The 12,124-nt window shown below is 36.4% G+C and overlaps 1 protein-coding gene and 1 long non-coding RNA gene across 2 annotated transcripts; one reads left to right on the top strand and one right to left on the bottom strand.

Annotated features, from left to right (window-relative positions):
* LOC107704936 (uncharacterized) lies at positions 1-929 on the top strand. The gene is made up of 3 exons (XR_001636023.1): positions 1-25; positions 119-211; positions 715-929. It is a non-coding gene; the product is annotated as an uncharacterized LOC107704936 (long non-coding RNA).
* Positions 930-2,209: 1,280 nt separating this feature from the next.
* LOC107704834 (G-protein coupled receptor family C group 6 member A) lies at positions 2,210-7,435 on the bottom strand. Its single transcript, XM_016507858.1, has 6 exons — positions 7,236-7,435; positions 5,857-6,154; positions 4,776-5,537; positions 4,457-4,648; positions 3,361-3,484; positions 2,210-3,252 (listed from the first exon to the last, which is right to left on the bottom strand). The coding sequence occupies exons 1-6, from the start codon at positions 7,433-7,435 to the stop codon at positions 2,210-2,212; spliced, it is 2,619 nt and encodes an 872-aa protein (XP_016363344.1).
* Positions 7,436-12,124: the final 4,689 nt, after the last annotated feature.

Raw genomic sequence — 12,124 nt, 5'->3', positions numbered from 1 at the left:
GGGCACCCCTGGTTTAGCCTATCAAGTGAGGGAATTGTGCAAGTGTGACTGGCAAGATGTTGACAGGTGAAAGGAGGCTAAACGAGTCATTTGTCTGTTTTGTTTTGTTTCTTTTAAGTTCAGCAGAGATCTTCATCTTCAGTTGTTGTGCGCTAATAAAGGCATGACTAGGAAGTTTACATACATGTGGCTTGGAACACTACTGCAAAAGGTATGTGAACAACACCTAATTTACAGGTTTTGCTATTTCCAGTGAAGATCAATATCAGTGCTAGACAATTACAATGACGTGTACTGTGACAATGAGCAATGGTTTTACTGTTGTTGCAGGAGTTTTTTTTTTCTTGTGAACAAAGCAAGATCAGATAAATAGTTTGAGTCTGGTGTGCAAAACCCATAACTGACTAGCACAAAAGCCCAGAGCTGAATACCACTTAGGGATGAATTGAAATGCCACTTGACCCAGCATCAGAGTATGAATGGAACCAACAGACTTAGGCTTAGAATTCATTTGCTTGTGGACAAATAACTACATATAAACCTGGGTGCCATTTCACATAGAATATTGTGTATTTAGATCATCTCAATCATCTCAATAAATATTTGACAAGAGGATGTAAGCAGCATTATCATCCAACGTCATTAGCATCTTGAGGATGAATTTCAATGTACATATCTAACCATCTGAGTAAATATTATTTTTGTATGGAATAGTGTCTGTTTAGGTGACAAAACTGGACATGCTAGTTCAAAGAGGGGAATACCACAAAACAACACCTGAAGACTGCATGCCACTGGCAATAATGACTCCACTGTCTGCTTTTGTGGTCAAACTGGATGACGTTTCTTTCAAGTATAAAGAATTGATTAATCATCTGTCACATTTTTTAAACCGCTGCAAAAGTACCATTTCTTCGCCATTGCATATTTCACCCATCTCTCATATTTCAAGACCTTTCTCACACTGGGTGACATTTGATACTGAAGCCTGTAATATTATGCTCAGGGTGAGAGATAAACCCTAAACATTTTGCATTTACACAAACCTTCAAAGAAGAACATGCAAATACCCCCTCAAAAAAACTTTTAAAAAATATGTACATTCAAAGTGAGCTATTATAGACCACTGAATTTAACACTTCAACTTAACACTGCATAACAACAACACTTTTTTTCTATTAACTGAAACCCTTATGGACGTAGTGCCAAGTAATTTGCACAATAGCCAATTACTAGGCATTTTGGTGATTGAGGAAACAAAGATTTCAGCATGACATACGAAACATGACCTATTTCCCTGTCTGAGATGAGAGTTTGGGGCTGTTCTTGATCCAGTCACAAGCCTCTGGCACTCTCACTATGTCTCTCTCATAGTATCAGTGATGTGTTAGCCAAGAGAGACACTGTCACACCAAAGAGAAAAAGAAGAGCGAACAGAAAAGACATAGTTTCATTCTCGACAGGATGTGGAAGATGTTGTCTGTAAATTTACAGGAAAAGTCCCAGCTTCACGACAATTCATTTTAATAAAGTAAACCATTTTCTTCCAGATGATTGTATGCAAAATGAAATGGGTAAACGTTACGTCGAGCTCCCCAATCAATAATAGCTTTACAGCATTTATGAATCTATAATGCTAGTTTCTACATACTAATGAATTGTATTATTATTTTAATATTAATAATATTTAACAGTAAATATTTATTATAATAAACTAATGTAATGAAAATCAATTAACTTTTAATGCATTTATAAAGTTAAGTTTGCGAGAATGCTTTCATGTTAACAAAGTAAACTTTATTGCAATTTTGCTACAATTAAACATACAAACTATACATATTATATACACATAAATACATTTTACAAAAACTTTTTTTCTTTCCAGATGATGGAGGATATGCTAAATTAAACAGGATTCATGTTAGAATAAGGTTGAATTTTCTAACATTAGGTATTATGAACTAATAACATGAATAAGACAATGTTAATTTCAAATACATATACATATACAAACATACACATTTGATCTGTTTTCCACAGTTAAATGAAAGTATTCATCATTTAGAATGATCATCATGAAGTTTGGTCTTTTTAAAGATTATTGTATGTGAAATACAAAACTTAGTCTATTTAAGTTTCATGTCAAATGAAGACAACATTTTGTCAGAATGGTTGCTTTGACTTGTGATCTAAAATTCTTGCAACTATTTTAAGGCACATTATCTATTTTTGGTACAGAAACTTGTTTCTCCTCAGGCACAAGTGACGGATTGGATATGACGTAGACTGAATTCTCAGTTTTACTGTGTGGATCAGTTCCAGTCAAGCCCCTGATGTTCTCAGCGCTCTTTCTGGCGTATTCATAAACATTGTTCAAGAATGCATCTTTGGTATTATACTCCTTCTTGAAAATAATTATGTAACATTTTGGCAAAAAGTGGCAGCTCAGGATCCCGTAGTTTGAAATGAGAATGACAACCACCTCCACAGCCGGTACATATTTGCCACTGGTGGTGACATGCACTGGGATAAAAATGACCCAGGCCATGAGGTAGATGAGCATACCAAATGTGATGAACTTTGCTTCGTTATACTTCTGCGGAAGTTTCCTGCCTTTATAAGCAAATGTGAAACATATAAGTGCCAGCAAAGCTATGTAACCCAGCATTAACCCAAACATCACACTTGAACCCTCTTTGCATTCCAGGAGAATGGATTTTGGCTGCACCACTTTGCCTTTAAAAGGCCTGTTCAAGGTCAGCCAAAGAACGCAAATGGTGACCTGAAGCCCCGTGCAGATGCAAACGATCACATACGGCTTGTAGAGCTTGCGAAGAAGCTCCTTCAGCTCTAGGTTCATCTGGAACGCCAGAAGGATCTTCAAGGACTTCACTAAGATACATGAAACACACAGCGTGAAGCTCAGGCCAAAGATGACCTGCCTCACCCTACACGTCTCATTGCTCGGTTCACCCACAAAGAAAATGACACTGATAAAACTGCCCAGCAGGGAGAAAAGGATCAGATGACAAAGTGGTCCACCTGCAGCCTTAACCACCAGAGAGTTCCTTTGCCAGAAGAACAGTACGGACATTGAGAAGAGGAGTAGGATGCCGAGGGCAGCCAGCGTCAACAGGACGATAGCGAACCCACTATTCCACTCAAAGTACTCATAAAGCTTGGGATGACATTCTGAGCTATTAGCGTTTGACCACATGCTCTCAGTGTCGCACTTGGAACAAGCGTCTGCATCTGAAAAGGCCATTTAAAAACATTGTATTTGATTGAATGTTGGAATAAAATTACAAATTACTATCAGAGATTTTTATCTTCAATGTAAAGTGGCACCAAGGAACTTGCCTGTGTGGTTGGAGTATTGGTTTTCGGCGCAGGCAAGACACGCATAACAGCAAGTGTGCTGACCCTCTGCTGTTTTTTTGTACTCCCCTGGATGACAGCTGTCTGAACACTTAGATACCACATTCTGAGAAGAAACGAGTGAAAAATTGCTTTAGGGAATGCTTTATAGAAAACGCAATATGCAGAGCTGAGGAATGGAAGATTTGCATCTTAGAAATGCGAGGTTCATGCACGAAATGTTTAAAAAGAAGCACTGTGGAACGCAACAACACCATGGGTGTTCAAACTCGGTCCTGGAGGGCCGGTGTCCTGCAGAGTTTAGCTCCAACTTGCCTCAACACACCTTCCTGGAAGTTTCTAGTACACCTAGTAGCCTAAGACCTTGATTAGATGATTCAGGTGTGTTTAATTGGGGTTGAAGCTAAACATTGCAGGACAATGGCCCTCCAGGACCGAGTTTGGACACCCCTGTTCTACACTGTACACGGCGGTCCTAATGTAGTACTACAGAGCCCCTAAAGGGACATGGTGATGGACACAAACATGAGATAAGAGGGGGGAAATATATTTCAATGCTTTTGTGTTTATTCGTAGATTTGTGTTCCCCCAAAAAACTCTGCGTTTGCTAGCAAAACAACTGCTCTTCTGAAAAAGGTTGTGTTCTCTCGCAAAAGCTGTGCATTTCCTTGCAAAATAGTTTTTGCTTCCCAAAGAAACTCTGCATTCGTCAGCAAAACCTAAAAAAGTACTCAAAAGTTTTGCCAGTAAACAAACTTTCTTGGGGAATGTAAAACATTCGTGAGAGAACGCAAAAGCACTGAAATACAATTTTTACTCCATTCTTATATTTTTTTTCATCATGTCCACTTGGGGCCGATAATAATAAAAATGTTAATAATAATAATAATAATATACACTGTAAAGAATTAATATAAAAACATTCCCTGTAAAAACGAACATCCAAACAATACCGCAATGCTAGCCTCCAAGGTAGATATTTTTGTTGTACTGTCAAGTCAATTAGAAAATTGAATAGCTGACTTTTTTATTAGCAGAAAAGTCTTGATAAAAATGACGATTAAAAAGAATACATTACCTCAATATCACTTAGATTCTTCCTTGTAAAAGTGAAACTGCTGTTAGATGGATAATATTCTGCTATTATGTCATGTCCTTCAAATTCATCCCATAGGCAGACATCATAGCCCAAATTAATGTCGCCATTAGTGTCAAAATTGTACATGACTCCCTCTTTCTCAAAAGTGACGGCCCTCAGCTGTTTTAAGAGCTGAAATGCAAACATGCGATGACTTATAGTATGTTGATTGTGACAAAGCAAATAAGTAAATAAATAAATCAAATCAAATAAAAAATACTGAATTTGAAAGCAAGTGTCTCAAAATGTGGTAAAATACCTCCCAGGGTTGGATAGCTGAAGGGGTCTTGCATTGTCTTTTTACACATAGTTCAACCACAGCATTAGAAATAGCACTGATGGCCATCTGAACGCTGAAGACTATGTCTAAATATGTGTTTTTAATCAGTTTCTGTACTGCGTTTGCAGCATTTCCTATATCAGGCAGTTTTAAAAATTCCTCCAGGAATGAATTGTTCATCTTAGCTTCCCTTTCAAACTTTAGATCCTTAAGGTATTGATGAAAAGCTGTAACATTTCCACTCTTGAAGGTGAAGCCCAGTATATTTCCGATATCTGAGAGGTTTACGTCTTTTAGAATATTTTTAGCGGTTGACCAGTTATCACTGGCCACCCATACTTTATTATTTGGAACGTTCCTACTACGCAGGCCCTGGAATAGCAACTTCATTTGAGATGACTTAGCAAATGAGACCAGCACATTAACCTTAGTATTTTTTTCAATGGTGTCCACAGTCTTGTTGATGTGGGTGTTTAATTTTTGTTGGTCTGTTAGTGAGTCGGGTAGGATCGCCTTAAAGGCCACACAAATTCCCTCGCTTTCGGTGTGCTTAACAAAACTTTCCATGGCAGAGCGCCCATAGTCTCCATCTGTAATGATAATGCCAACCCAGGTCCATTTATTGTCCTTCAGAAGTTGTACCATGGCATGGGTTTGGTACTCATCATTTGGGACAGTCCTCATGAAAGCAGGAAAACGACTTTTGTCACTTAGAATCATAGCTGTAGATGCATAACTTATCTGCACAAAAGATGAACAGACAGCAATTAAAGGTTAAATATATTATAATTCAATATATTTAAGTTAAATTCATCAAGGTCTTTTAATGACATCTATAGTTGCACGAAGAACCTTTAATATCCATGGAAACTTTCCAGTGGACAAAATATAGTGGAAAAAAAGGGTCTAGATTATTACTTCACACTAAGAAAAAAATGGTTCTTTTAAGAACTGTTTACTGAAAAGTTCTTTGAGGAACCAAAAATGGTTCTTCAATGGCATAGCTGCAAAACCATATTTTTATGAATTACTTCATGTTAATTTCAGGTGGAGATCCTACCTGTGGAATCAGCAGAAGGTTGAGTTCCCTGGCAATTGCGATGGAGACCTCAGAAGAAGAGGTCCCAATTACTGCCATTATTGGCTGGACAGGTTGAGAAGAGTTTGTTGGTGAATCACAGTCTGAGTACGGCCGTGTGAGATCTTGGACGGCCCAAAGCGCAGTCGTGACATCAGAACATGTGTCATAGATGCGATATCCGAGAGTTAAGTTCAAACTGCTCAACATGGGGGATCGGTTTGCCATTTCCACAGCATGAATCATAGCTAGAGCCTGATTTAGACCTTTTGTGTAATATCTAATGAGAACAAAACAAAATGACATAGAATGGTTGATTCTTGCCAAGATGCCAATATTCTTCAGCATAAGAATCATAGTATAATGATAAAAAAAGGGGGGGAAAAGCATTATTCACAGTGTAATGATGAGAATGCATCATCCAATATGTTATTAGGAAAAAAATTGTGTGAGATTTAAATGTCGTTGTTGGTATATACAAAAAAAACACTAGGCAATAAGTTTAAAAATAAAATACTATGTATGCATTTTGACAATTTAGTTTAATCGGACAAATAAAAAACATTTGTCAAAGAGATACATCTTAAATACACTATATAATTACATAATTATGTGTGTATATATATATATATATATATATATATATATATATATATATAATTATATTCAGCAAGGACACATTAAATTGAAATGACATTTATAATGTTACAAAAGATTTCAAATAATCAATCTATTTGATTCATTTCAAATAAAGGCTGTTCTGAACTTTCAATTCATCAAAGAATCCTGAAAAACATGCGTCATGGTTTCCAAAAAATATTAAGCAGCACTTCTTGCTGTTTCTTGAGCATCAAAACATATTAGAATGATTTCTAAAGGGTCATGTGACAATGAAGACTGGAGTAATGGCTGCTGAAAATTCAGCATCACAGGAATAAATTACATTTTAAAATATATTAAAATATAAAAGTTATTATGAACTGTACTGTTTTTAATGTATTTAATAGTATTGTTTTATACTGTAAATAATTGCAGCCTTGGTAAGAATAAGACACTTTTTTTTTTTTTTTTTACAAAAATATTCAAAAATCCTGTCAGCCCAAAACATTTATTTTAATAAAAGATTTCATATTAATGGTCCATATGAATTTGAACAATGAGACTGAATAATTACCCATAGATTACAATAAATGATTCAACATTTAATTCATGGAATTAAGAAATACTCCATAAATGATAATTATTATATTAAATAATAAGAACACCAGTAACTTCATGCCACTAACTGTAACATTTAACTTCAACATAAAAACATCTTTTGTGTGACATTCATGGCTGGATTCTCCACAATGAACACTCACCTGCTGCAGTTTGGACGCTGAGGAGAAGAGAAGCTGTTTGAGCCAGTGTAGTTCGCTGCCTCATGGATGGGAAAAAGACCTCCAATGATGATGTTTCCAGGGCCCATGGCTCCTTGGTGGCTGAACTGTGCCAGAGAAACTTCTCTGACCTCTGCCAGCACAGACAACATGAGTAAGAGGCTCAAATCCAAACCAGCCATCACTGCTTTAGGCTGTTTTACCTGAGTTCACCTGGACGACTGACAGGTGTGCTCTCACACATCGTTGTTTATAGTACACATACGGCTTCTTTCATGCATAGCTACAGGAAAGTAAAACACACACACCTCCCACGCTTTCCTCAAGTTCCTCCCCCACCCCCCTGACTTGTAAAAGGTATAAAGGTGGTGTCTTCCTGTAAAACAGGTGAAATATAACCAATGCCAACAAATGCCTTAAAAAAAGAACACTCAAGGCCATCAGGTGTTTCTTAATATACATTTGGTGATGTGTATACAGGAACAAAAAAAAATCCATACCAGGATTATTATAATTAACTAAAACTGAAACCATAAATTTGTTTTCTTACTTGACATAAGCATGAACTCAAACAAAATAATTTAAAAAAAAACCTCACACACAACTTTATTTTTTATTTCAGCTATAGTTGCAAAGGAAGCATTTAGCATTTTCTTTCATTTTGACCTGATGTACCTAAAAAAAACTATATAGACATATTTTTAAAAGTCAAAACTAATATAAATGACAAGCCACAACAAAATTACTAATATACTAGATAAAATTAAAAAGGAAAAAAAAAAGTCAAATATTAATAAAAACTATAATAGTATCTCAGTGATACTAAAATAACACTGATCCAATTCATGGTAAACAATGACACACACACAGTGAAATAAAGTGAAATGAAAAGCATCAATATTACAAGTTAAGAAATGCATCAATATTAACTATGCATCTCTTAGGAAATCATCTTGAAGTGCAAGTGGCTTGTTCACGCCACCTTGTGGTGAGAGAGCACGTGTTAAGCGCTATTTTTAACAATACGAGGCGCAGATACTTTCATAGCATGATTTTATGTTTTAGTTTAAAAAAGGAAAACTATGGCTTTCTCTAATACCAATAATTACTTCTTAGTCAACTGTAGTTACAGTATTTCTGAATCACCGTTCATCTAGGAACCGGTGCTATTTGTACGTCTCTCGTATCACTCCGCGGTAATTGATCCTACCACTTAAAACTGTTACCTAAAGTCGGACGATTTCAGCATTAGTTTTATCGTGAAAATAAAAATTTTAACTTGAGGCTCCTGAGCTTCTATCCATTTCTTAAAGGAAGAAAACGAAAACATGGCTCGGAAGAACAAGAAACCGCTAAAAAAAAAGAGAGAAACTGGAAAAGAGACCATTCAAACGAAGACATTACATTGTAACAATATGTTGTATGTCTATAGAACAAGCAAACTGGATTGCAGATTAATAATAATACATTGTAGTGTTTATCTCGTCATTAGGCAAATTGACTTCAACATTGTAACGGACTATTTTTCTAGGCGAACGCTCGCTTATTAGTCTTCAATAAAATAATTCCATCTCAAATCATGTTTCATTATTTTAGTAACTGTGTAATAAGCGGCAAATAGGGGGGAGGAAGTCAAATTAAAAGTCAAATTAGATCGAGACAGAAAGTCACAATGCTTGATGAAGTCACCGTTTTAAGATATGAAGTCATAATATTATAAAAAGCTAAAGTTAACCAGTAGGTGGCCACCAACTACACAAGGACCTTTTTGTGTAGTAAAGGCATGGTGTAGGCAACTCGAGGACAAAAGAGCACCGAAACACTGTATTGCTTCTAGGGGAAAAGGAGGGTAGGCAAGCGGAGGGAGGGAAAGAGCAACGCAGACTAGCTGTAATCTAAAGGAGCAAAAGGGCAATGTAGTACACAGTAGGTCTCTAATCGAGTGGATACTGAGATACAAGTGGAAAAACAAGGGAAAAAATAAACTGCTCATGGAGCTGATAGGAAGATGGAGACACTACAACAAAGCAAGATAGTGGCTGAACCTTGTAGTGGTATGTGGAGATTAGTAGACTGTGAAGAGAAAGATGAAGAGCTGAAAGAAAGAGAGGAAGAGAGTCCGAGACGACGGCTTCCTTGTTTACAAATTTGTGCAAACCTGATAACCAAAAGGAGATGGAGAGAAGTGAAACACTAGGCTATCAGACCACTGGTGCCTTACTCATCTTGTCTAAGAGGAACTTGCATTATTTTCCACCTCTGAATCAGCTTTGAATTAATTACGATTGTGTGAAATTATGTCACGTTTTTCATAGTTCCAGCTGCTTTTTGTTCTTGCCTCCCCTTGAGAATGTGCTAATCAAAGAGGAAAAACATTCCTGAGCTGACATTCATTGAATTAAACCGGAAGAAAACATTTATCCTCAGTGTGCGTAGTGATACCTCTATTGTACAGTTGTTTTTCCTACCTTGGAAAGCTTACAGAAAGCAAGAGTAAAAGACTGGAGGACACAAATGCAAGGTTTCATAGTTAAATTTTATCTGAAACAAAACTTTTCAACCATACAGAACTATAACTGTAAATAATATGTATATACGCTTAATATAATATTCTTTTAATAGTAATTACAATCTTAATACAAGCATCGGAAAATGAAGAGACATCTTAAACTGGCATTTTCAAGGTGGACCGCAGCTTGATACCAAATTTATTAGATCACTCTAAAGCATGGTAAAACAAAAGGAAGGAAGGAAATAGGGAATGAAAAACAAATAACTGGCCATCTGACTGCAGCTGAAAATCATTTTGAGTGCCAGACTCGCAAACCAAACATATCAGCTGACACTTAAGAGCTGAGGACGGCAGTGATCAACAGAATGATTGCACTAGACAGAACTAAACAGCTGTTCGGAAATACCAGTCGAGTTATTGGAATTAAAGCTGCAGTCCTTAAGTTTTGCCTCTTTGTCGCCATCTCTGTTTGAAAACCTGCAATTGCAGCTGTTAGCTGAATTATCTTCCTTGCGTGGGTTGTGCGGCGGCACTGCTCCAGCACAGATGAATCTAATGGTTTGAGGAGTATGTGTGGCAGTCAGTCACCGCACCGGTGTGATATTGTACTTTGCACTCACAGATTCTAGCCTACGTCTTGGAATATATGACTCATAGAAGCATTTTCACCGGATATTGTCATCTGAACAAGTAACAAGTCTGCCACGTTTGTTCTGACCAACTGAGGAAAAAGCATTACAAATCGCACTACCAATGGTGATTTAATCTAAATTAGCTCATATCACATCAAACCATGCAAATTATTATTATTGTCATACTTCATTCTCAAATTGTTAATGTTAACAACATCAGCATTACGTGACTATGAGTATAGTGTGTATAAGCGAGTAGATTTCAATTTCTGTAAAGTCTAATCTCTAATTGTCATACCACTCAAATTTCATATTAAGAAATAATTTTAACCCAAAAAGCAAATTATGCTCCCTTCAAACTGGTTGTCTTTAAAATACAAATCTTGTGTAATCCCAGGCTATCTGTAATCAGAAGCACATTTAAAACTGGAATATAATTTAATTTCATTCACATGTGTTTCATAAACACATAATCCTTTATGGATTATAATCCACCATCAAGATGATACATTTAATTATTCTGTCTGCTGTGAGAAAAGGCTATAAACGATCCGCCACCTGCAGGATCCTCACATGCGATAGCCTAGTAGCCAGGACAACTTCTTTGTGTTTACAGACGTGACGTAATGACGCAGCGGCATGCTCAAATCTCACGCAAAAACCTACCCGTACCACTCAAATTAGAAATCATTATTATAAGCTGACCGTTGTGAATCGGGCTAAAGTAAGGCGATAGTTTCGAACACTGGCTGGTTATGTACTTGCTCAAATATTGATTTCGAATCATTTTTAACCAAAAAAAGTTACGGACTGCAGCTTTAAATATTTTTTGGCTAATAACTATCATTTCAGAAAAGAGAGCAAAACGAGTCTGCATTTGTCAAATTGTGGTCCTCTGGAAAATGAAAAGGACAGAAGAAATGTAAATAGGGCATTTTTCTAATAAATATTTAGGTAAAATTAAAAGCACTGGAAAGGTTCCGTTACAATCATGATCCGCTCCACAGCTGGACTTTCCACAGACCTCTTCTCTTAAAGAACTGAAAAATACATTTTACTCTAGTGAATCAGTCTTACAAATGGGTTGTGAGAGAAATAGACTAAAAAGTTATCAAGTTACTGATCACTATGAAATAGTCCTTGCCTAATATTTAACATGAATCTTTCAGGAAAAGGAGTAGAAGGTGCATTACCAGTCGATCCATAACTTCCAGTTCTTTCTTCATTCATTAGGAATAAAAATGAGCAAATGTTATGCAAGTTTGCACTATGTCACAGAAGACAGTGATACAGTATTACTGGGGGAAGAAAAATGCTAAACTGGAAGTTTTCCTAGCTTTCTGTGTTCACTGAAATGCATATAGCTAGTTACCAAATATCATCGTCATCATCATCGCATGCGTTTCTTACACAACGTAGCAATGCAATATACACCATTACAGCCCATGTTTAACTGTTCCACTCAATCCACACAATGATTGTGTCCTAAAAATACCAGCCAAAAAATGGACGCAAGATGGAACTGATTACATTTCTGATCAGTCCTATAAAACAACTTTTCAAAAGCTGGACAGAGACGTAGATCAATGCAGATAAATCTTTGCTAAATTAGGTTTCAGAGCAAGTGTGATACTAAGAGAGTATGTAAATTAAAGGGATAGTTCACCCAAAAATGAAAATTCTGTCATTAATTACTCTATACCCTCATGTCGTTCCAAATCCGTAAG

The sequence above is a fragment of the Sinocyclocheilus anshuiensis genome, unplaced genomic scaffold (assembly GCF_001515605.1).
Source record: "Sinocyclocheilus anshuiensis isolate Anshui unplaced genomic scaffold, SAMN03320099.WGS_v1.1 scaffold702, whole genome shotgun sequence".
Classification (NCBI taxonomy): domain Eukaryota; kingdom Metazoa; phylum Chordata; class Actinopteri; order Cypriniformes; family Cyprinidae; genus Sinocyclocheilus; species Sinocyclocheilus anshuiensis.
Note: the sequence above shows the minus strand (reverse complement) of the source record. Positions and strands in the feature narration are given on the sequence as shown.

Bases quoted from the DNA above. Each gene is read 5' to 3' on its own strand.
- LOC107704834 (XM_016507858.1), bottom strand. From the start codon at position 7,435: ATGGCTGGTTTGGATTTGAGCCTCTTACTCATGTTGTCTGTGCTGGCA. The intron at 5,538-5,856 runs GTAGGATCTCCA...TCTTTTGTGCAG, and splicing joins ACCTTCTGCTGATTCCACAG to ATAAGTTATGCATCTACAGC. The intron at 4,649-4,775 runs GTATTTTACCAC...TTTGCATTTCAG, and splicing joins CAGCTATCCAACCCTGGGAG to CTCTTAAAACAGCTGAGGGC.